Source organism: Zootoca vivipara, chromosome 7 (genome assembly GCF_963506605.1).
Source record: "Zootoca vivipara chromosome 7, rZooViv1.1, whole genome shotgun sequence".
Classification (NCBI taxonomy): domain Eukaryota; kingdom Metazoa; phylum Chordata; class Lepidosauria; order Squamata; family Lacertidae; genus Zootoca; species Zootoca vivipara.
In genome coordinates, this window is record NC_083282.1 from 66,820,869 (window position 1) to 66,846,003 (window position 25,135).

General features: G+C 40.2%; 3 protein-coding genes across 5 annotated transcripts in view; 2 read left to right on the forward strand and 1 right to left on the reverse strand.

The window, feature by feature from the left end:
- ACSS2 (acyl-CoA synthetase short chain family member 2) overlaps positions 1-2,802 on the forward strand; it is a 57,131-nt gene extending 54,329 nt beyond the window's left edge. Inside the window, exon 18 of one of the 2 annotated variants that reach the window (XM_035121372.2) lies at positions 881-2,802. In XM_035121372.2, coding sequence (XP_034977263.2) covers positions 881-1,008 — 128 coding nt within the window. In that variant the 3' untranslated portion in view covers positions 1,009-2,802. The remainder of the gene's footprint in view (positions 1-880) is intronic. The other variant, XM_035121371.2, reaches the window with a different exon arrangement.
- GSS (glutathione synthetase) lies at positions 1,085-17,222 on the reverse strand. 2 transcript variants are annotated; one of them, XM_035121373.2, is made up of 13 exons: positions 17,152-17,222; positions 14,703-14,860; positions 13,580-13,725; positions 12,866-12,941; positions 12,198-12,337; positions 10,675-10,791; positions 9,918-9,998; positions 9,113-9,190; positions 8,416-8,482; positions 6,884-7,078; positions 6,489-6,570; positions 5,744-5,933; positions 1,085-4,651 (listed from the first exon to the last, which is right to left on the reverse strand). In XM_035121373.2, exons 2-13 carry the CDS (start codon positions 14,829-14,831, stop codon positions 4,528-4,530), a joined length of 1,425 nt encoding a protein of 474 aa, XP_034977264.2. In that variant the 5' UTR covers positions 14,832-14,860; positions 17,152-17,222; the 3' UTR covers positions 1,085-4,527. The 2 variants fall into 2 exon arrangements, with proteins under 2 accessions (XP_034977264.2, XP_034977265.2); XM_035121374.2 differs by lacking the exon at positions 17,152-17,222 and adding an exon at positions 16,747-17,070.
- Positions 17,223-19,063: 1,841 nt separating this feature from the next.
- On the forward strand, positions 19,064-23,063 carry LOC118088472 (uncharacterized). The gene is made up of 3 exons (XM_035122165.2): positions 19,064-19,192; positions 19,396-22,152; positions 22,789-23,063. The coding sequence occupies exons 1-2, from the start codon at positions 19,099-19,101 to the stop codon at positions 22,140-22,142; spliced, it is 2,841 nt and encodes a 946-aa protein (XP_034978056.1). The 5' UTR covers positions 19,064-19,098; the 3' UTR covers positions 22,143-22,152; positions 22,789-23,063.
- Positions 23,064-25,135: the final 2,072 nt, after the last annotated feature.

A 25,135-nucleotide genomic window follows, 5' to 3' on the forward strand; every position in this document is an offset into this window, starting at 1 on the left:
CCCTGTTGTCTTGGAGCCTTGTGGAAAACATGGAAATCCTCTTGCCTCTACTGTAGCGATGGCATGACAGTTTGTTTTGATTGGCAGAAAGGATTTCTAGTATGTCACAAGGCAGTAGTGGCTTGTGGGAAAACCCAGCCAGATGGGTGGGGTATAAATATTATTATGTTGTTGTTGTTAAGTTGTCTTAGTCGTGTTCGGCTCTCCGTGACCCCATGAACCAGAGCATGCCTTGGAAACTCTCACTTCCTTCTCAAAATTTCTCCTTTTTTATGTCCATGGAGTCTTCATGGCAAAATACTGGAGTGGGTTGCCAGTTCCTTCTCCAGTTATTACTATAGTAATGCCCATATAGGTTAGAGGGAATTGTGTGGACAGCAACTCCCAAGGCAAGGTAGAAGTTGTTTAACATCAGGGGCTTAATAGACCACAAGCTTAACACAAGTCAAGTGTGATGCAGCAGCAAAAAAAGCTAATGTTATTCTAGGCTGTACCAACAGAAGTCTAGTGCCCTCATCAAGGGAAGTAATAGTACTGCTCAGTTCTGGTTGGATGGCCATCTGTCTTGGATGCTTTGGTTGAGATTCCTGCATTGTAGGGAATTGGACTAGATGACTCTCAGGGTTCCTTCCAACTCTACAGTTCAATTATTTTATTGTCTTTGCACAAGTTGCTTAGAATTTTACTCCCAAGTTATTAATTTTATTCAATTCATTGTATTTTATGTTTGTAGACTAATCTGGGGTCAAGAATCCTAGTGTATATCCTATTTTTAACAGCATGTCCTAAAATCCTGTGTAACTGCGTAAATACCATTCATCAATCATCTTTTTCTTGGAATGCAAGTACAGTTTGATGTTACACTGCCATTTCTTTGCAGGTAAAATTATGCGGCGCGTATTAAGAAAAATTGCCAAAAATGACCGGGAGCTGGGAGATACCTCTACTGTGGCAGATCCAGCAGTTATAAACCACCTTTTCAGCAACCGGTGTGAGACAGTACTGTAGCAAGGCAGTCCTAGAAGAAAACAGCAGTAGTGCAGGGATTTGATGAGAATATAGCCCCATTGAGACAATGACTGTGTTTCTCTTGAGATGAAGAAGCTGCCCAACGCTGAGCTGAATGTAAAATGCTGTAAATGAAGAGAAGAAACTGGTGCTCCAAGATCCAGTCCTTTTGTGTTGTAGATCTAGTTGTCTGTGCCTCTGGAGAATTGTGTGCATTATGTTGTAGACCGATAACTACATATCTGAAATTCCAGCCTCATTCATGTCGTACAGAATGACATAACATTTTAATTTTCATGGATTAGTTTCATGAATTGTTTGTTTTTATTTTATTTTTTTACCTCTTAATGTGCTGCAAATGGGCAGAGCTTAGAATGTATAGGTATTGGTGTGAAAAGATGGCTTTGCTCCTGAGTGGTAGTTAAAGGCTTTGAGAACCGACAAACTGAACAGTAATCCTCATGTTGAGGAAGAATTATTGGAACAATTTTATTTTTTAAAAAAAGAAATCAAGCATTCATTAGGTTTCTTTCTTTGTTTATAAAATCCTGGATCCTCTGGCTGCATTTCATGGGAAAATCAAGTTTGTAGAAAAACTGCAACTCTGAAACTGTATAAAACTACTTTTCAAGCTATTAATGACAATGACTTTCCCACTCAAAAGGGAATAAGGCTATCTATATGTTTTGGATTTTAATAGTACATTCGTGTATATGTACAGAGCTGAATTTTCCCAGTGCATCAATTTTTTTGTGTGTGGGTGGAAGCAAATTCAGGGAATTGTAGTCATGAAAAATTGCATTCAGTGCCTAGATGTATCCTAGAGGGAGGTTCATAAATTTTCTGTGGCTGTTGGTTGGTTCAATTCCTGTACCAATTGAACCTGGGTAGGGAATTCACTTGGATGGATGAGAAGCAAGTGCTGTAGTGATACCCAACGTTTCAGTGACATGGGGCAATTCAGTTACTTGGTTTTCCAAGTGACCAGCTATGACACACAATCACATGAAGAAAATGGATACAGCCAGTGATTTTCACCTATGTTTGCTATGGCTGGGAAAAGCGTAGCTGCATTTGTGAAAATTGTTTCCAGGTAAATTTTTATTTAGTCCAGTTTATGCTTCCATTTCTTGATATAATAATGGGCATATGTGTGACCAAATACGAGTTGCTGCTTTTCTGGAGGGACAAATAATAACAACACTGTGACTGGTCTGCAGACAACTATGCAGAGGTGTCTTTTCTCATGGTCGGGTGAATATATCCATTGTTCACAATACAGCAAAGTCACAGTTAAGGATTTGCTTATTCTAGGTTTTTCACCATTCGGGTAGCAAAGAAAAAAAAATCAAATCAAGTTTAGGTAGAGATCAGATGTGGACATGTAACTGGGATTCCCCCCCCCCAATAATTTGATCCCACAATTCAGACAAACTCCCTAATAAATGTAGATGAAAAAACAGGCTTCTTGTCTCAAAAGATGTATTCTTTGCCCATGTAATTAAAACATGTCCCGAAAACCATGTGCTTGGTGAATAATTGACTCATGGTTATACCTTTCTCATTTCTTACCTGCTCTTAGTATTCTAAATGCACTTATCTGTGGTCTGCAACATCGGTGTATATTTAATCTAATGTCCTGCAGCATTAAAGGTAAGCCAGTGGCTTGCTATGTGCTGTTAACATGAAATACGTCCTTTTACTTTTAATCTTGGTCTGACATAATTTTGGTTGGGAAATGGCTAGAATTGTTTTTAACTGAAATAAATCAAAGAAATAAAATCTATAAAGCCGTCACAGTTGGTTGTGGATTTTTTTTTGTTTATGTTCAGTGCCTAGCTTTCATTTTGAAACCTAGATTAAGGTTCAAAATGAAGCCAAAGTCTAAAGCCATGGTTCAGCACAACATGAACAATCCCAGCATGCTCCTGGGCTCTTCCCCCCACCAAGAAGGAGCCTGAAAACTTGTGCTTCCCTTACGTGCAGTTTGCCGAAGCTAAGGCAACATTATTTTTAAAACACAGGCTTCTTACTCAGAGCTGACTCACAGAAATTCATGGACAAGAAACTCCATTAATTTTATCACTGATTGTTTTCCATTAGATAGCAAGGTGCTTTTATTTAGAAAACTCATTTAGACAATTGCTGAGAAAATATGTCTAAATTGTTATCTTTTTTTCCTGTTGGTCCTTAATACTGTGCTCTCAATTAAGCCATGTTAATTTTATAAGCCTCTCCTCTAAAGACATATTTTCTAGTCATAATTTTGTAGTTTTAAAAAATGGTTCAAAGGCCTTGATCCAGAAAGATCCATGTATAAATTGAGATGCTGCTGTTTAGAAAGAAAACCAAAGCCATCCCAGCTCTATAAACCCCATCTTTTAAAAACAGTATTGATATGCTGTTTCAAAGTAACTTATTTGACTTCATAAAATTTGCCCTATCTTAAAATGGCACATAGCTTGGTTTTGTAGGTGAGTATATTCCAGTTGTTAATGCTCAGGGTCTTGTTTTGGTGAGCAGACATCTTCCATAGTTTCAAAATGTTTGAAAACTTTAACGTGATTAACTTCTGCTTCTTTCAAAAAATTAGCAGATAGCATGTTGAACACAAGTGTATTCTTCAAAAATGAATATGTTCAGATTCTGAGCATACTATATTATGTGACTACTGGATATTACTCACCAAAGTAGCATAGGAGAGACCAGATTGATCAACCAGTTATTTCAGCTGAAATAAAATCTGAGATCCTTGCAACTTATGATATCACAGGACATTCTTATCACCGTTGTTTATCTCTGAAATCTGTTTTCCAAGAGCTCACCTTCATTTTCTTAACCCTCTTCCTTTAGCATATACATTCTGCTTTTTCAAAATGTTACAGGAGGGGTCCAGGAGCATTGAAATAAAATCAACTCTTGTCTGGGGTTTTTCTTTTCTTTTCCTACTGTGTCCCTTTTTTCCTGTGCCATATCATGTTTGTTCATTGTTCTGTGACCTTGCATGCAGTTTTTCCTTTGCGATGTATTCCTCTCAAACAAGAACGTAACAAAAAGCAGGAAGTGTTGCACAGAATCTTATGCTCAGAAGAGTAACCATCTCCACAGCTGGATGGAAATACCCTGAAAATGCAGAAGAGATCAAGGTAATGCACTATTTTGCTACCAGGCCCTTGAAGGTGCATGTGTAGCAGATTGTAGCAGCTGTCTCAGGAAATGCCTGATTAGAACATCAACAGATTGTCCAGTACAGTAAAAGGGCATGAAGTCTGGGAAGCATGTTAAGGGTGCTTCAAACAGGAAATTGACAAAGAAAGTCAACTGGAATCCAGTATTTTCTTGAGACCAGGAAGCAGCAGTGCAACTCTGCCTGCTTTGTATCTTGGGGTCACTGGTGAGAGGAGGGCTTCCAGTATTGATCTGATTGTCAAGTCCGCTCGTTGGCAATCATGCCCTAAAAGAGAATGTCTCTTATTTTAAGCACAGTGAGGATGATGTCAGTGATGAGGTATTCTGTTTTCATATCACATAGGGAGTATCCAGAACAGCTACTCCAGCGGCTACTCCGCCATCTGCATGTTCGACAGCCTTTGTTCGCAAGAGATGGCCAACATGCTTGTTCACCACAAGATCCTGACCCAGTCTGCAAGAGAAAAATCAAAAGGACTAATTAAATTCATATAGTGACAGTTTTGACTCTGCAGTCTTACCAAACTCCTTAGTTAACAGAGCCTGCTTAATGTACCAGCGCTTATATAAGCATACTGATTTAAGAGTTTTACAACTCTTATAGCATTATGCATGAGCAATACCCATTTCAGCAGGCACAATGGAGGGTTGTGTAATTTACCCACCCAGAAATTAGTATCTGCTTTAGAACAGATGCACCTAATGGCCTCTATATACATCCACACCCACACACCACCTACTAAGCAATGTGTGTGTTACACTATCATCATTAATTATATTGCTGCCATAGTAAAAAAAAACCAGGAGACTGCTTTAAGATCATTGGCCCCACCAGAGGACCTGTTTATTGAGCACTCATCCAATTTGCATACCCAGAGGTTGGATTATATCTGCTCTTTACTGATTATTTGTTTTGATTTGTTGGCAGAGCAGGTACACAACTGAGAATTTGGCCTACATTCATGCTAACACAGAATCAGAGTTGGAAGTGACACCAAGGGTCATCTAGTCCAACCCCTGCAACGCAGGAATCTCAGCTAAAGCATCCATGACAGATAGCCATCCAACCTTCGCTGAAAAACCTCCAATGAAGAAGAGTCCACCTCCTTCTGAGGAAGTCCATTCCACTGACTTACGCATATTCCCGTAAGTCAATGCATTTCCCCATGTCTTCTGAAAACAGAAGTGTTGTTTTTTTGAAGCAGATTTGTTGTGCCACACAACAGCCCTTTAATCCACTTTAATTGTACCTAAGGTTCCAACATGTGCTTGAATACTTCTTGCATAATAGGTACCCTTGGCTGACAAAAGTGCTGTATATATATATATTTTTTACAGCACTACTTTGGAGATGCTACAGATTGCACCTGGAACACATGCTATGGATACAGAAATTACTACCAATGAGCTCCATAACACTTCCATTGTTCCAAATGTCCTGTTCAGTGACACATCATTTAGCTCAGTACTAACCAATGCTATGCATAGGAATATAAAACTATTAAAAGCAAAGACACAGACCCAGTAAGTAATGTTACTTTCTCACCTGACGTAGACTCCAAAAATTCCCAATTCAGACACACATTCTGATACTTTCAGTGGACTGTGAGCCCTCAGTAAATAATTCAGTGCAGGGAGAGGCTTGATCTTGTCCATGAGAATGTAGGAGGTCCTTTCTGGACTGTCTTTAATTTTCTCTAGAACCTGCTTGAGCTCTTCGCCATAGAGGTTGTTCCCTAACAAACACAGCAGCAGGTAAAAATGAATTCACTAGAGGTGGAGTGGGTGAAGGTGTGTGCTGGGTCCCTGTAGTCACCCCAGCAAGTACAGAACAAGAAGAAAAGCAATCACCGACGACTGGCACTAGTGTTAGCAGTAAGCAAGTCAGTGGGATTGAACCATTAGCTGATCCATTGGGGGGGGGGGTTGGTTGGTTTGGGAGAAATGATCCTGATCCAAAATGTGTAGAATATGCTTGGATAATGCTTCCACAACATTTTGTTTTATCAGCTGAATTGCTTGTAACCTTTTTTCCTACTAAGTTTAAATTTCAGTTTAGATACGCAGTACAGTACCAGAAGAAAGCACTACAGAATTATTTGCTACAGCATCAGGGAAGACAATTTGTCTCTAATAAGCTACTTTGGTTCTTACACAATTATTTAAAATGTGTGTGTGTGCATACAGATATGTCCTGATCCTTGAACCAGGCTGTTGACTCATCAGCCAGATGGGCGGGTTATAAATAATAAATTATTATTATTATCATACACTGAGTACCAGTTACTGACCTCCTCCCTCACGTTGTGGCTTTAACACAAAGCGGTCTGGGTCAGCAATAGCCATGGCAATAATCTTATCACCTTCTTCATCCTGCAAGGAGGAGGAGAAAGGGAATACACACACACACACACACACACACACACACAGAGAGAGAGAGAGAGAGAGAGAGAGAGAGAGAGAGAGAGAGAGAGAGAGAGAGAGAGAAACTTTTGCATATATGTTTTTTACAACTTTGGCTTTAACTAAGTTCTATTGCCTAACAAATAAAATTCTAAAACAATGTATGGAGACTATAAGAACGCATTCATCACAACAATCTCCTCAGATGTTGTACCGTGCTGCATTTTTAAAAATACATCCAGTTCAAGGCAGTGTACGTATCCCTCTATACATTACTACTTACCATCTCCATAGAATAAAGGCCGGTGAATGTTGCTCTTAATCGAGCCACTGCTTCTGGTTTATTTGGCAGTAATTTTTCCAGTGTTCCTGGTCGGCTCAGCTCCTGCTGAACTTTTTTGGTCCCAGCAAGCTGTGTGGCAATATCAGGGCACTTAGCTGCTCTAGATCTTTCCAACAGCAACCGTGCCTCCCAGTTCTTTTACAAAAACAGAAAAAAAGATAATTTCAATCAAGGTTCTATATAACATGTATTGTTTAATATTTCAAAATTGGGAGTTTTATGCCTTCAAGTACATGGGCAGATGCTGAGGTTGACACTAACTGGGATCCAATGTACCACCTTCTGCTTGCAGAGAGGGGATTTTCAGATTTAGCCTTGCAGCACCACACATCTCCTTCCAAGCCATTCAGAGAATCACCCCAAGAGGCAAACCCAGGATCAAGTGGAGAAACCATAAGTGGCTGGGTCCCTCCTCATGATTCCTTGGAAGGGTGGCATTGGTAAGAATGATATAATTGTATGCAGATACACATGCCTCTGCTACTCAAGGCACAAGAAAACCTGGCAAAAACTAGGTATTTTCAGAGCACAAACTGAATACGTGGCTAGAAGACATTTCTATTTACCCATGATAGCCACAAGCTTGCATATAGCGTCAGCTAAAAGCACCATGACTATTAAGCTATGAAGTAACCTGCAAATTCAATTGGAAACCTCATTTTAAAAATATGTAGCTTTAGATAGCATATTGAGGCAAACAAGCCATCAGACTCTCAACACAGAACAGGTTAAGATATCACTTCCACCAGCTGGATGTTAGGGAAAATTGGCTGAACTACTTCTATAATTAGCTGTTTGATTGAATGTATTCAGAATTCCCCAGGGCATAGCTGTCAAGTTTCCCCTTTTCTCGCGAGGAAGCCTATTCAGCATAAGGGTATTTCCCTTAAAAAAAGGGAGAACTTGACAGCTATGCCCCAGGGTGATTAGTCGTTGTGTCCGACTCTTCGTGACCCCATGGACCATAGCACGCCAGGCACTCCTGTCTTCCACTGCCTCCCGCAGTTTGATCAAACTCATGTTCGTAGCTCATGGAGTTTTCTTGGCAGGGATACTGGAGTGGCTTGCCAGTTCCTTCTCCAGGTGGATCACGTTTAGTTAAAACTCTCCACTATGACCTGTCCATCTTGGGTGGCCCTGCATGGCATAGCTCATAGCTTCTCTGAGTTATTCAAGCCCCTTCGCCACGACAAGGCATTGATCCAGGGTGATTACCAAACAACTAAAGTGATTACCAACAGGGTGATTACCAAACAACTAAAGAATTACACATGCGCTGAATTCATATTTGGGGTCCAACTGTGCCGAGGATAATGTCACTTGCAGTGCTCCAGAGATTGCAATCAAGATTTCAAGACAGTGGGTGATTTTCAATGTCAATTAGAGTAGACCCATTATAATCAATGGACTTAATTGTTTCAGTGAGTCCACTCAAAGTAGGATCTAGCTGGGTATCACCCAGTAATACGAACCTGTTTGTTATAATTCTTTGGCACGTAACCTTCTCTATAGTACACCACTGCAATTTCCTCCCCATCTCTGAAATAAAAGAAAAGGAAAACAATCGGTGGTTCCTTCAACATGGCTCTCTCACACACAAGATTTAAAATATTATATACAATACATTCTACAGATGTAGGATTTTGTTCCATTTATGAATTGTTTTCTAATCCTGCAAGAAGATACTTACAAAAGAAAGCTTTCAAATAAATTACCTAGTGGATCAATAGATCACAATCTCTCTGCTTATGGATACAAATACTAGTTCCTTTCAGAGTTCTTTGGTGAAGTCTATATAGCAACTTTCCATGTTTTAAGTTGTGTATCAGTAGTACATGACTGAACATGTAGGAATTGCATAGCAATGGAGTTTCCAAATGAGTAGCATGGCCTGAATCTTGACAATCTGAACACACTTGTTTTATTAACAGCAACAAGAATCTTCATTAAAACCCCAGAAACATGGCAGATACTTAATGTTTACATATCAACCCAAATGCAGTTTATTATGCATATCAAAATGGACATGTTAGTACTCCCAACATCAACCTGGGTTATTTTTAGATAAGCCAAACTACAGTGTGAAATCCTCCTTGAAATCACATATGGGGTATCCACCCATTAAGCTAAGGTTTGTGAGCTCACTATATTTAATAGGAAAACACTTACATATACAATCTCTTGTCATTGTCCAAAGACGCTTTTTCAAACACATCTTTAAATCTTCTTCGGATCACCCGGATATTCCTTTAGGAAACAGACAAGAAATATTAATACAGTAGAACCTCTACTTACAACCGCCTCTGCTTGGGCCCGATCCAACCCACGACCGCGGCAAACCTAGAAGTAAATAATGGGTTTGCCATGATTCACACACGCGGAACGGACTATGGTGATGTAGAGGTTCCACTGTACACAATTACCTGGGAGTAAGTCACAATTGCATTATGAGATTAGCTCTATCTATGTTCATGTTATAAATCCTGCACTGTATTTTAAAGCTTAGTTAGGAAAAGATAATGTAGCTATAAACGATGTGCATTGAACTTCTAACAGGATTGAAGAGCCCATTTTTGTCACAGAACCTTTCTGCTGTGAGGTATCATAGGAAACTTAGAATCACAGATCAGACAATTCAGCCAGTTACAGCACAGAGTATGTCTACTCTGAAGTATGTCCCATTAATTTCAGTGGGGCTTACTCTGAGGTCAGTGGGTATCAGATTGCAGTTTTAAACCCTTAAGTTCTGTTAATTATAATAGGAGAGTTAAATGCTAAATCATGTCATTAGGTTTTATTAGGACAACAGTCTTTTTGCACCTTAAAAGTGTAATGAATTTCTCTTTAAAAAATATTATTTAGCAGAGCCAAAAAAGGTCATTAAACATGAATGATGTGAATAAGACCAGATTTCACAGGACTAATTAAATGGCATTACATGAAACACTTCATCTTATTAGATGAAAAAAATTACCTCATCCAAAGTTCATTTTCTACACAGCGTTGGTCAAAAATATTCCTCTGAGCCTCTTCAACTAGAAACATTACCACTGCTCTGAAACAAAAATATAACACATCAATATACTACGTTTCCTCATTTAAAAATATTTTTTTTGGTGCTTCTTACTTACTACTCTTTACAGCAGCTGTACTGAAAACTTCTACAACAGGTCAAAACTACAGTGCCAGATAAGGCACAACAGAGTGCTGCTTCATACTGTACATTTGCCACTTCCTGCTGTTTCTACCCCTTTCTTCTACATCTTTGAGCATGTATATGACAATTATACAAAGAATCAAACAGATATGTAAAACAGTTTCAGTTGATTTATATAGCTGGGCAGAGAAAGGTCTATAAACAGGCCCTCCTGGTGCAGTGAAGGAAAAAACCCACAGTACTGCCAGCATTGTTTTGCAGGTAGTGGCCCTGAGACCAGTTTTTCCATCTATGCCAAGAGACATTTGATAGGAGGTGTCTGCCATAACATACTACAGGAATGTCGTTGTCCCCCTAAATAAAGGAATGAAAACCTACTGTATAGGAAGATAAAATTCTCTTTCCCAGTTTTCCTTCATGTGCCTATTCCTATCATACACTTCCTTCAATATTCTATAAGATGGAGACAGTGGGCTTATTTGCATTTTCTTGTTTGTGAAAACAAGTAACAGCATATTTCATGCAGATGAACAACAATCATAGCTATGTAGATCTTGCAGTTCTCTTCCCCTACCTGTCTGAGCCGTAGAGTTCCCAAGCTTTTGCAATGCCCATGGCAATCCCTTTGGCTGGATTATTGGTCAGTAATTTTGAGGCTTCCTTAGATTTCCCTAGAACGTTCAACACATGCCTGCGATTGGGATGCATATAGAAAAGTCACACAATAATTCACTGTACACAGCTGCCATTGAAGAGCCAACCAAATGAGTTGTAAAATACATATGCCAACCATCCTTTATGAATGCTGCACATGTGTACAAAGTTACTTTTGCATGCCAAATATATGTAAGCCCAATAGTTGACAGTAAAGTCATGGAGAAGTAATCCAACTAATGCATCCTTTCATCGCAAGGATTTCCACTTGCAAAATAAGACTTTCTCCACCTCTCCTCCCCCTTGTGCCCCTCCTGTCCCCAAATTTGCTGCAGAGGGCTGCGGGAAACCCTGGAGCAGATTTAGGGGATACATGGAGGGACAGGGTCCCCTCGTTAAAGAGGAAATCAATTTACGCATGTTTCCAGGTACTATAAATTAATTTTGCACTTGACAATAGATTCCTGAAAGCTATATATAACAAAGCTTTTTCAAAAGGACACAACATGCTACTGTGTCTTCTGTGATTGCACTGTCCAAGTGCAAAAATCAGAATTGGGATCAGAATTCTGTATCATGAGAACCTCAGATTTCATTTTTCATAATAAATAAGTCCCCTGAGGTTGTGATGGCCAGCTGTGGCAAGACTGAGATAGCATAGTCACATCTACAATGCTACTGCTTGTGATTCTCAGGAAGGAAGGTGGAAACATAAAAAAGGCTCTTTGCTAGATGCTAGATTACCTCCTATGCTGGTGCAACAAAGGCCCAGATCAGGTACACTGCCACCACAAGAGAGCAGCAGGCTCAGTTCAAGATTGCACACATATTGTGCTAGCCTAACTCGGCCCACTGCAAGGGTTTCTGTTGGCTACTGCCTGTAAGGATACTGCCAATAGTAGCTTTTGCCTCTCATCTGGGCAAATGCATTGGCCAGTGGAGCCAGGCAGAACTGGGTGGAGATACACATCTGCCTCATCCAAACCCCCTCCAGCACAGCAAATCAGGGTATTGGTTTGCTCTGCAAATTTTAAAGTGGCTTCTGTAACATGGGCAAACATTGCCAGGTAGTCTCAAAAATTAGAAAAGGGAAGAATGAACAGTAGATGAGGGGGTAGGCCTTTAGCATCTTGTCTAGCTCTTTGTACCTCACCAGTACAGCAGAATTATACACAGCCTTGGCTAAAGGATAAGACACTCAAGAGTAAGCAAAATGAAGTATCATCTACAGCAGGCACCCCCAAACTTCGGCCCTCCAGATGTTTTGGACTACAATTCCCATCATCCCTGACCACTGGTCCTGTTAGCTAGGGATCATGGGAGTTGTAGGCCAAAATATCTGGAGGGCCGCAGTTTGGGGATGCCTGATCTACAGTATAAGCCAGCTAGAAGTTGTTTTGCTGAAAACACACACAGTAAGACACACAGATGGGAAGCTCTTACCGATGCACTGCAGTGGTTCTAGATGTGAGGCCTCCAAAGCTGGCAGCAATAGTGTTTATTTCTATTTGCTTTAGAGCTGGAGTGCCTTCTGCACCATAGTCAAACATGTAATCAGAGCGATTAATTCCTAAAAACACAGACTGGACAAGGCGAAAAAGTAGCAAGAAATGCAGCAGCCATCATTCCAAAGAGGATTCTATACATCAAATAAACTGACTGCTAATCTTGACCAGCACTGGACATTTAATTGTATGACAAGCTACATGACCACCAATCAGCTTTCTTGAAAATCTGAAAACTGCACCTGTAGATTCAACTTAAAAACAGCACTGGCCTTTGAGACATCATCTGTCAAGTGCCAACTGAGCTAAAAACATCTTATGGGGGGAGGGGGTGGTTATTGTTTGGTTATTGTTTTTATTATGCATTTCGTGTTTTTATCTTTTATTTTTATGCTGTGAATCATCCTGAGATGAAGGATGGTATAAATTTTAATAAATAATAATAATAACAACAACTGTTTGATTGTAAACAAACAACCCTCAAATCAGTTTACAAAGAGAATTAAACAATACAATTATTAGTAAAATACAGTTTCAAACAACTATTAAAACACTAAAAACAAACAAACAAACAAACATATAAAATCATATATTCTCATGGAATACCTGAGTTACTCCTTCTTTCAGGACTTGCTGGTAAATTTTGAAAAGCTGAGCTGTAAAGTCATCTACTTTGACAGTACTAAGAGGAGAGAAAACAAATCTTATTTAGTACTCAAGCCTGCTGTGACAAAACAAGGGAATTATCATTACAATATTTTATGTAAAACCATTTGACGTTAATACTTCTTTGTCAAACCTGTGTACTGTGGCCTTAGCAATAATGGCAAAATGATTTAGTGTTATACCCCAGCTCTGAACATATTACATGGAAGATGCTAGTTCTATGAAATCAGGAGGGCTTATGTCTACATAAATGTTTAAAGATCTCTTGTGCCTTGAATAGCTGTCTGACAATCTAAAAAACAGCTTGTGAGGCTTTACCTAGGGATGAAAATTTTGCCTCCTGAAAACCTTTCCCAAGGGGGAGGGGGAGGAAACTACTAGTCTTGGAATCATGTGTCAGATTTCACACAGCTTGTGTTCACACAGAACAAAAACATGCATTGTAAGCATAAAAATAAAGTTTTAGTTGTTCTCTAACCTTTCCTCTTCAATTAGCCAAATGCCAATCAAGCTAACAGGCAAGGGAGTTAATGATTATGAGACATTTAGGAACATTGGGTTGAAACTAAACTAACCCTAGTACAAACCAGAAGTATATCCAAGATTAAGGAAGTTTAAATTCAAAGTTCTTTTTTCCTAATACATAATACGTACCTTGCAAGAGTGCGTTCCAGAAATTCTGTGTTCCGGCTAACTTCATCTACCAGCAGGTTAAAGTCTTGTTGAACTGAATAGGCTTGCTCAAGTAGACTGCTTGGTACTGCAGATGGGAGCAGCGTAAAGGGAGCATAATTCACCACCTATTGACAAAGGTTTAAAAATGAACGTGTCAAGAACTACCATTCCCTTCCAGTAACAAATCAGGTTAATCCCTTTTAAAACTTCAGAATATACAGGATGAATATAGGGAATACAACACAACAGTACTAGAATGGAACTAATCTGGGGTGCGGTGAGATAAGGTGATGTAGGAGCAGGGAGGAGAGCCACCTAAGAGCTACAAAGGATAAGGTGGGGGAAATGGGAGTGAAGTTCCCTTTGGCTCCATGCAACACACTGACTTGCCTGCTTGCATTGGGCAAGTTCACACAGCCAGATTCCTCTATATAATATTAAATGAAAATATATCCTCATGTGGAGGAAAGCTAGGGGAAAGCTAGGGTCAGTTCACACTACTGAATTTCTCCAGTTAGTTATGTTCACTGCATGAAGAAAGGTTAGTGTGAGCTGGACAGTGCCTACAATGAACATTAGCAAAATGACCATGTGTTGCAGTCGTCTGCAAATTGGGACTATAAATGTTGGCAATACACACACGAACATTAGCACAGACATAATGAAGGGATGGGGACAGAGTTGAAGGATAAACACAGACTGACAAAGCTGTTTATCCACACAACTGTATACATGACAATATGGAGCAAGGTTTATGTGAATTGTGTGATACATGCAATGAGCCAGCAGTAATCTCCCCGTGTGCCCTGCCCAGTTCATACTGCATGGTGCTCCAGTGAAGGAAAAATGGGCTATTTTATAGATGAAAGTGGGAAACTGTCATGGCAGCATAAGGCTAGGATGTAAAAAAAAGTCTGGTACTGTATGGCTAATGTCACAAATGTACAGTGCATCCTGGTGGGAACTAGCCTCACTCCAGAATCCCAAAGCTTTCCCCTTCCCTAACAACACACCATGTTGTTACTGGGATTCCCCCCCCCCCCCAAGTTTTACCATCTTCTTTCCATGGGTGTTGGATCATGAAATCTAGTTTTGAACTTACATCAGATGAATTGGGGTCATCTTTGGTCCTCATGAGAACACCTTCAAGTAGTGCTGCATCCACTGCAATTGGTGCCACATACTGAATGAGCTGGACATTACACAAAATGTCTTTCCAAGGGGCAGTCATTGTGAAGGCTGAGGCAGCAGAGAATAAATCTGAAAGCATTTTAAAATAATTACTATAAGGCAGGGGAACCCAACAATTGAAGGTGAAAGAAAAACACTTTCAGAAATTTATGGTACTGTAATGGAATCCTAAAGAGAGAAGCAGTCCAATGATTTTTCTGCCTGAAGTGGAGCCCCCTGTTAGGGTGAACACTTAAAAAAAATATCTTACTGTACCATTTAGACACTGTTATCTGCCTTCATCAACTTTCTGCCCTTCACTGCCACCCTGAGCTCATTGGGAGGGATATAAATTTAATAAATAAATAAATGGTGCTGGCTGCAGCAGGCTTCTTTACCCTACTCCATGGCAGAACCAGCCCTGGATACAAGCTAAATAAGCATCTAGATTTAATGAAGTACTAAGTAGCACTTTGTGCAAGTGTAACAACTTCTGCTTTCACAATGGGACTTTCTCTCCCACCTAAATCTGCTTTGAGGACAGATCTGGGGATGACAGGGAGCGGCACAATAAAGAAGCATCTCCACTTTTGTTGCATAAAATAAAGACAGAATAATTGTTTTCATGTTTTGTTTTGTTTGTTGCAAGCTGCCCAGATAACTTTATATTATGGGGTAGCATGCAAAAGCTGCAAATAAGCATATAAATTTTATTTTCCTTTGTTGCAATGTGTATTTTTCTAATGAAATAATTGACAGGCTAGAAATTAAAAGTGTGAAGGTATCATTTCCCCTGCATCCCACAACCACAGAATGTACATAAAGTGCAGCTTCACTCTCTGCTGTTCATTTGTGTGAACAAAGCTGCAAAACAAATGTCACACTGTCATCAATTTATCACACTGTCCTTTTGTAACAACTCCCTGACTGTGTCTGCATAACCTGAATCCAGCAGTCAACACTGTGAGGATGAGCTCCCAGAATGCAATGTGGTATCTATGTTTGCACATATTAGACAGGTTAGTTAGTCATATTAGGATAAACTGCATGGATTGAAGTAGTCATTCGTGTTAGAGGAATCTGTCAGTTTCTGAGCATTTGAAACATAGCTCCAAAGCGCATCTGGCAGTTGTACCTCTTGGGCAGGGCTGTGGTCCATTACCCGTAGCAGCGAGATACGGTATGACTGTGAGGTTCAAGTACCAGCAAGTAGAATAATTAATCCCTAAGGATATGGATCTCAACTCTTCATGTCAAAACAGAACTCACATGCTTTAAACTAACAAACTCAGACTTATGACAATAGCTTGTTCAAGAGAAAACCTGTACAAAACACCATACTAAAAAAGGCTGTTTACCTGTAATAGTCATAATGACTACATTTTTCAGCCTTTAAAGTACACAATTTAAAACTCCTAGATTGCATACACTTGTCACACGCACACACAGCCTTTCACTTAAATTGCTCAGGTTGAACCACCAAGAGAGCAGCTCTTTAAGTACATACACATTTTAGCGCATTTTTCACACCACATGCTGGGAAAAACTTGGACGTCTATGGACATTCCAGAATGCATACTCCTTGTGTGTCGCAAAGGTAGTGCAAAGAAAGAATGTTAACAAAAACGCAGTGAAATTCAATGCAACCAGATAAAATTCAAACTTTATTTAAAATATTAGTTCTGGATTATTTTAATCACTCTACCAAAACACTGAGTCAGTGGGATACTTTAGGGAAGGGGGGGGGACTGTCCTACGGCAAACACAAGGAAGCAAATGCTGAGTCATTCACAACCCAACTCCAGCAGTTTACAAATGATTGTGCAGTTGGAGAAAATATCTGTGTATGCATGTAAATAGCCTTCATATCTCAGACTAGATGCCCCCGCCACTCTTCCTTCATAAAACAGCCTGACAGCTTGTTCTCGCCCCCCTTTTTTATGGGGGGCATGGGATGTTTGCCTCTTAATACTGACCTTTGCCTCCTGGGCATTGTCCATCGTTACCCCCACGCCACTTCCGCCATTCCTAGTCCCTCAAGTAAGGATTAGCGCAAAAACATTTCACTTCTCCTCCATAATTAATTGAACGGGAATAAAACTATTCTGCCTTTAATACCCCCACCCCTACAACAACCACAACTTCTCATCGTTCGGGGAGGCACCGCTTTGTCCTCGGCGCTCCCGCTTCCCGGTTCCAACGCGGCAGGGCAGAAGCGAGCGAGTACGAGGACCCCCATCGCCCCCTTAACAAGCCCACCCCTCCCGCTCCCTCGCCCAGACCACACCCGCCTCCTCACATTCAAACTGCCTAAGCAACCGTTGGAAGTAACACGATGACGGAGACCCTCCCCCCCTCCCTCTATTTTTAAATCCGGGTACCTGGAGTCACTCGAGTGAAAGTCCCCAACCGAGAGCGCTCTACTCTTCAGGCGCTAAGAATCAGATGCCCCTCTCACAGATTGGCTACCCCGCCAGCCTATCGAGCAGTCCTTTCCTGCTGATTGGCAGGAGCCTCATCTAATCGCGTTGGAAAACTGCAAGGCGGGGAGGATAGGGGAAAAAGAGAGGCGGAGCCAATGCAAATAAAAAAAGGCGGCTCGTGCTATTCTACCCCGCCCCTCCCCTTTCGAGGTTGCGCAAGGTTCGCCCGTCAGGAGTTTCCCGGCAGGGGGCGGGCGCCATATTTGAATGTAATCGACTCAGTCGGTGTCAGGATGGGGATGGAGTCGGGGCTGTCGCTGGAATATGGGTGTCACGGGGCGGGTGGAGGAGGGGCGGGCCGTTCCCCCAACACGGAGAGGGCCAGAGCTAAGCCTCTGGCTGTTGCTGGAGCCGCCGTTTGTTACCTAGAAAGGAAGCAGAGATAAATAATTGGGACTGGTGATAGGAGAGGGTCGTGAGACACGGGCGCCTCGTCACAGAGGTATGCGGGTGCCAGTCCCCATTGTCGTGAGGGGCTCTGGCGTCACGCGTGTCTCCCCGAGAGCCAAGGGAAGGCCCGCAGCAGGGGCTGAGGGAGGAGCTGCTTAGAGCCACCTGCGGGTGAGAGACGGGACGGGAAGCCAACGCGGGTTGGCTGAGAACCTTTTCCCCTCTCGGTTTAGGTAGGGTTGCCATACGTCAACAGCTTTGCCACAAAGAAAAGCTCAACAACTTTTGTGTCCGGATTTTCACTTATTGAAATATGTCAACTCTAGGTGAACTGGAAATAGCAGGATCAAAAAGCCTGTCAGGAAGGGTGCGGTCTCGGAAAGTACAGTACTGTACTATATCTGCCTTCTATGAAGGAAGTCCAAGCTCCTGGCGTGAAAGCCCTTGGTCTTTTTGCTTCATTTCCTTCCTCACTTTTCTGATAGCCATTGATCTTGGCTGATCCACCGTCTGCAGGTCTCCTGGACCTCCAAAAGTCTGTCCTGACCCATGGATGCTTAGAATTATCTCCCAGTGCACCTGCACAATGCTATCCTACATCCTTCAGATGAAAATCACTCCTCCAACCCCACCTTTGCTTTACTTGGCACACCGATTCTCATGCCCTAATGTGCAATGAAGCATGTGCAATTGAAACTTCCACATATTGTTTCTCTTGTTTGTTTAAAACATTTTTATTCTGCTCTTTAGCCAAAAAAGGCTCTTACAGTGAAGTACAAAAGATTGCTAACACTCCCTGCCCTCGGGTTTACAATCTGCCTCCTTTATTTGTTGTTTCCTTGTGTTGAATATTATACTGTGTTTCTCAGGGAGGTAACCTGTCTTGTACTATATAAATGATAATGATAAAGCTGGGAAAGATGATTAGATAGGTTTGTTGTTCTTAAATATAAACAGCAGGTGCAAGGCCCCTTAGAGAAGCAAGGGCCTGTTCTGTTGATCTCAGTGGAACTGACACACCTCAGCCTGAAAAGTGAGATGAGCACCGCACCGCATAGTCTCCTTTGACTGGACCTAACCTTTACCCTTTTTTACCTTTACCTACACCACCTTGTAAGCATGTTTATGTTTGCTGTCACATACTCTGGAAGTTGAAGTATGTAACCAGGCTCTTTAGCCATTTGGTTTACAATGCAACATTTTAAATAACATTTTTAAATAAACCTTTTAGGTGGTTGTAGGGTGGTCCAAATGGATAAAAAATTTAAAAAGATAAAATTATATTGGACCAATTCAAGGTGGTGTAGTGGTTCGTTAAAATATTGTGTACCATCCTAAAAAGGTCCAATAAAATCTACATTAATATTTTTTTAAGAAAGTATATTCTGGCAGGTATATTTCAAAATTTGTTTAGTTTATAATGTCTAGTCATGCTATATTTGCATTTTAGGTGATATGTCCAACAAGAACTCAGCAGGGTCTGACACAGAAAGTGAACATAATTTTTATTCTGACTGTTTGGAGGAAAGTCTTACACAAACCAACAAAGGTAAACTGAAGACCAGACAAAGAAGTACCTTTATTCTAAATTATTAACTCTATTAATAGATAAGTTCTATAGTGGTCAATTTGTTGCTGGCATTATAATGATGGATTCTGTTAACTGCTTTTGAAAACTATAACTTTGGTGTGTTTTTTGTAATGTTCAGAAATAATGTTTTAGAGTTGATAGGTTTTCTTCTTTTTCCCCAGACTCACTTGACTGCAAAAACTGCCCCTTTCTACATCATTTAGAGAACACTACACAGTTTCAAGTGGAATTATCTCCAGAATCTATATTGCAATTAAACTTTAAGGACTGTCAGACAAATGGTCAGCCGTCAAAAGCTTATTCACCCAAATTATTTCCAGATCTTGACAGGTCTTGTAGAGACAATTTGTGCTTAACTTGTAGAATCCCTTATGTGACTGTTACTAAGAATTCAGAAAAAGAACAAACCTTTTATACAATTAAGGAAGCTTATGCATTTGATAAGCTACATAAAAATCATCCATCAACTGATTATTATCCCACTTCAAAGCAGAACAAAGCTGTGCAAGTTTCATTTCCTTGCAAAGAAACGGAAGCTGGGGGAAATGCTGTCTGTGAATTTTTCAAACAATCAGGAATACATTCTGAAGTAGAAGAGACACCAAACAGGAAAGCTATAATATTTCACAGTATTGAAAGTATTTTCAGTAAAAAGACAAATTCTAATGAACTGGTGAAAGACAATTCTGATTACTCTTCTGAAATTCCTTATAAAACTCACAGTCCCCAGACACCTGAGCAAATCTATTTGCACCCTAGTTCTGGAGGGCTTGTTATTTCTTTGGTATTAGAAGCAGCATATAGAAATCCATCTGGTTCATCACAAGGAGTTGGTAATTCTTCAAATGTTAGGGTGGGAAAAGAAGATTCACAGAGGCATGCTTTAGCTTTTAAATTTAAAGGCCCGGAGTGTAACCAGTTGTTTAAGAAGTTGCGTATTTCTATTGTTCCAAGTTCTGTACACTCAGATACAGAGAAGGAAAAACATAATACACCTTTTATAAAGCTGGTAGGGCTTTCACAAATTTTGGTTGATGAGTCCAGACCATCTCTTGCCTCACATGCTGAATCATCTGAAGCTAGTCAGCCTCTGGCAACTCATACAGAGCCATCTGAATCCCGAAGCTTCAACAGTGATTCTGATCAAGTGCTATCGGAAGCTAGTCAGCCTCTGGCAACTCATACAGAGCCATCTGAATCCCGAAGCTTCAACAGTGATTCTGATCAAGTGCTATCTTCACTGGAACTTTTGTCTTCCAGTGGGTTCTTTCCATCACTGAAACATTCACACACAACTCAGTCTTCTCACTACTTTGTCCAATCATTGCCATGTTACAAGGTTACCCCTGTTCATAGGACTTCTGAAGTTCAGAAAGTTCAACTGAAGGCATCCAGGCCTGTGAAATCTGTTGTATTTACCAAAAGCACAAAAGTACAGAAGGACAGAAAATTGCGAACCAAACCTCATGCTTCCAAATTTCAGTGGTCCAAGGCTTTGGATACTGAACCTATGAACCAAAACCCTCAAGCAGCCGAAATAAACAAACCATTTTTTGTACCCTTAACACAGACTACTGAATGTTCCTGCAGCCCATTGCTTGATTTAGCTGTTGATTTGCATTCTGAAGGAAAGTATTCTGAAACACTCCGAAGTGTTCACAGAAAATATTGCAAACGAACTGGAGGTGGCAAAGTAACTCCTAGAATTTCCTCCTGTTGCCTGCAAAATCTAAATCCTAGAAGCCATTTTGAGAATCTCCAATATATTTCTCCAGTAAGAAAGAACAGCAATTCAAAGATGCGAAACATACTGAACTATTGTTTAGGTTGGACTGGAGGACAGAAGCCATGTGAAAACTGTAAAGGGGGGGTTTCTCCCACTCTGGATAGTTCAAATATAATGAGGAATGAGATACGCACTCCACACACCCCAACTGATGGAAATTCCATTGCCTCACTTCTTCCAGGTTCAAGGAACAGTCCAGTTCCACTTCCTACTGCACTATCTCTTTCAAATGAGTGGAGGCATTCATCTGCTCCCTGTATGCAAACTGAAAGAGGCACTTGGAGTCCTGCACTATCCTATTCTGATGCTAAATGTAGCAATTCTCATTCTCCTTGTGCAAATATTAAAGTAGTGCAGCTACCCAACGAAATGAATATGCTTAAAAATATAGGTATGGAAAAAATGGATTTTGGAGCTGTCCAGATGGCTGGTGGAGGCTTAGCCCCCAGGAAGCACTCAATCTGCCCATGTGGAACTATGTCTCAATGTGGCTTGTTCCCCAATGATATTTCAGAGTTGGTTAAGGAAAAAGCTAGAGGAAGCCCCAATATTAACCAGAGAGCCAATATGACTGAATTCAGCAGGGTGAATTCCCATGCAAGAACCTTCAACACACAGGAAGACTGCTGTGCTAGCTGTCGTCATTTCTCTCCAATGTGTTGTTTTCATGATCCACAAGAAGTGGCAAGAAATCATTTTATTAAAGTACAGTCCTACTTTGAGAATGGATGTCCTAGGAAGAACTTGAGAGAAAATGTTGTAGAGAGAAACAAGGCACAGAAAAGAGGTGAAAGAAAAAATGTCAGCTTCCATATAGGACCGAGTTATTCACAAGTGACAGGTACACAAAATGCATCACTTTCTAATTATGGCTATCAGGCACCTGTTTATCACTCTGAATGCTCAGGCTGTACATGCTGCCAGAACACTGTTAAAGAACATCTTGACTTAAATCACCAAGTGCTAAAGAACTGCTTAAACAGAGAGAGTGTTTTTCTAGTGGACCCTGGAAAGGGGACTAGAAGCCGGTGCAAATGTTCCCAAGAAATCCCTCTTTTCTGTGCTGACCAAACTGATACGTATAAGGGAAACAGGTGTGATTTCCACGAGAACAGAATATAACCTTACTCAGGTTTGTATTCGTTTATTTATTTTTTGATATATGTATGGCTATCAAGTTGGAAAGATATAGACATACTGTACTTTTCTGATCTGCAATTATTTCCCCCCCAATGCCATTGAGAAAGTGGGTGCAAATGATGCTCACAAAATTGCATGTTTATCTGTAGAAGAAGAGTTTTTTGTTTAGCAAACTAGATAGTGAGGAGAACATTTCCATCCCAGATTTCTCTCTGACATGGGGAGACTTAAACCTATTCCAAACTCCTTTCAACCCACGTTGCAAGTGTAAGTTCTGCTGAGTTGCAACGTGGGTGGTGTAAAAACAACAACAACTCATTTTAAAGGCTTGTTTTCCCTCAGGCCGGCTTAGCCGGTGGTAACCCAACTCTTCAATAGAGTTTGGAATACGGATAAAATGGCCTAATTTAAGATGGCATAAATTCTGCTGGCTTCCTACAGATTGCTCTGCCAAAGTTGCATTTAACATACAATTGGTTGTCAGCTTTAAAAGTACCCTGTAACTTTAAACATGCTTTCTGATATAAGCTGCTAATAAAAGAACCCAATGCATTCCTCTGTGTAGGCAGTGTCTGAAGGTAGCATATATTTTTGTTCATCTCTCACTTGTGCTGTTTATTTTTATTAGGGATCTTCACATATTAACCAAGGATGGAAAAGGCTTGATGGAAACCACAAACGCTGTAAAAAAAGAAGTTGGTACAGTTGTTTTCAATGACAAGTCAGTGGTTTGAAAAATGAAATGTTGATGTATGTTGGTATGTGCTTTGTAGTGAATATCAATAAATGAAGACCCACAAAGGACAGTCACAATGAGTTGTCGCCAAATAGTGACACATGCAGCTCATGCTGATACTGCATCACAGCTTCCCCACCAAGCAAAGAAGGATAAACTGTTTGGTATACGAGGAGAATAAGAATGCTTCTAAATTGTTGCTGTTTTGGATTGTGGTTCAGTCACATAATGGGAAATTCAGGTTACACAACTGAAATTTATTTGGCACTCTAGCATAGCAACCTTGCTTTTCCCCAGAACTGGACTTTTTGCCAAAATGAAAGTGACTGGAAAGTGTGGATAATGCTTGAAACAACACTGTTATCTCCACAAAAATAAGAATGAATGCTCAATAAATAATGTCTAACATCCCTGCAAACTTTGTGCAAACAAATGTGGATAAAAGCTCAATGAACAGGTTGCCTGGAAGGAACTTTAAGTTTCAATCCTACTCCCGCTTATGGAGGAGTAAGCCCCATTGAAATCAATAGGATTTGTTTCTACAAAGATATGTGTAACACTGCACTGTTAGGATCATAATAATACATATTGTTTATGGTAAACTGCAGAAGTATATATGATATTAGTCTAATACAGCAAAAGCAATGAAGTATTGTGTGATATCTTGAAGACTAGCAGATTTATGGCATACACATTAGGCAGGGATAGCCAATGTGCCCTCCAGATGATGTTGGACTTCAGCTCCCACCATCCCTGACCATGGCTGGAACTTATGGGAGTTTGGAGTGCAACATTATATTTGGCTGCTCCTAGATTAGAGCCTAGAAGATCATATTTTCTTTAGTTCTGTCCCAGATAGTTCAGTGGACATAACTCTCCTTGAAAGCATGTTCTCCCTGAACAGGAATATTGGATGAAAAGCTTTTTACCTCTGACCTGCTAGTGAAATGCTGTCAAGCAGGAGTTTGGCAGTCAGTGTTTCCTTCTGTTTTCTCCAGTGCTCCCTGCCAGTTTGCATGTAAGATTCATGTGACTATATTCACTAGTTATGAATGCCCAGTTCATGAATCCTGAATCTCATGATCAATTTTTGTATCATCAAGTACGGTAGATGTGCAAGTAGACTTTTCTGCATTACCTTGTAGCACCCACATGATGGCAGTATATGAAGGCAAAAAACCCATCTTTACAGGATTATTCTTCAGTATTTACAATATTATTTGAAACTTTCTTTTTCTTGTTTCAGTCGCTAAACTTTATAATCTGCACACTGGTCCTGTAAGATAGCTTTACTCAATTAGCTTTGCAGGAGACCTGAGCTTAATAGAAGAGATTTTGCAGCATTACCAGCCTATGCAGATCAATGTAGCTAGTAAATTCACTTGGTCATGAATGATATAAACTGCAGCTGATGTGCATGCTTTATGCATTAGGTTTTCTGGGTCTAGGATTCAGTATGGTTGAAATTCACTTTTTGCAACTAGCTGTGACTAATCAATTGCTTCACATCACTTCACTATGATCCTATTTAGGTTTACAGTGTGATAAAAGTGGATGTTATGGACTGATGGTTTCAGCTGTTCTGTTGAATTTATACTCTTTTGCTGAGATTCTGTTTAAATCACTAGTTACTTAAAGGAATGTGAAGCTATGGATGGAAAGATCAGTCTACCTCTTATCTATCGGTATGTCGTTTTCACAGGTGATCATTATTTGTCCGCATTCATCTGTATTTTTTTAAAATGCATTGAAAATGTGTACTGTATTTAAATATCTTATTTTCTCATATTACACATTTCTAAATGTATTTTAGCTTAAAATAGGCATTTTCATACAAATTTTTGTGTGACTTTTGAGCCGAGATCTGTATTTCTACATTCAGAGAAGCGTGAAATGTCATAGTGAATGTGCATTCCACATGCTCATAATGCATGTCCTTTAGTTTGGATAAATATTACTAGAATTTACAGCACTCTTCTGCTGACATCATCATTAACATGGTCTGTTTGTTATGGTAGATTGGCCACATTGCCCCCCACCCCCCAAAAAAAAACTTGATGGAGGGTTGCTCTGTTGTTTTGCTTCAGCTACTCTAGAATAGTTTGTGATCTTATACATAACAGATTCTCACTAAACAACCCATACACCGTCCAAATCATTTGAAATCATCTGCTCTACCTCTAACTGCTAAAGTTTCACTCACACTTTGAAGTTAGTTTTCTCAGTCATAAAGGTAGAC

What these genes read in the sequence shown, in the direction of transcription:
- GSS (XM_035121373.2), bottom strand. Translation starts at nt 14,831, where the DNA reads ATGACTGCCCCTTGGAAAGACATTTTGTGTAATGTCCAGCTCATTCAG. An exon ending in ATGACCCCAATTCATCTGAT is followed by an intron (nt 13,726 to 14,702) that starts GTAAGTTCAAAA and finishes CTTTGTCAATAG; the next exon opens with GTGGTGAATTATGCTCCCTT. An exon ending in GCCTTTATTCTATGGAGATG is followed by an intron (nt 6,571 to 6,883) that starts GTAAGTAGTAAT and finishes TCCTCCTTGCAG; the next exon opens with GATGAAGAAGGTGATAAGAT.
- LOC118088472 (XM_035122165.2), top strand. Translation starts at nt 19,099, where the DNA reads ATGTCCAACAAGAACTCAGCAGGGTCTGACACAGAAAGTGAACATAAT. An exon ending in TCTTACACAAACCAACAAAG is followed by an intron (nt 19,193 to 19,395) that starts GTAAACTGAAGA and finishes CTTTTTCCCCAG; the next exon opens with ACTCACTTGACTGCAAAAAC.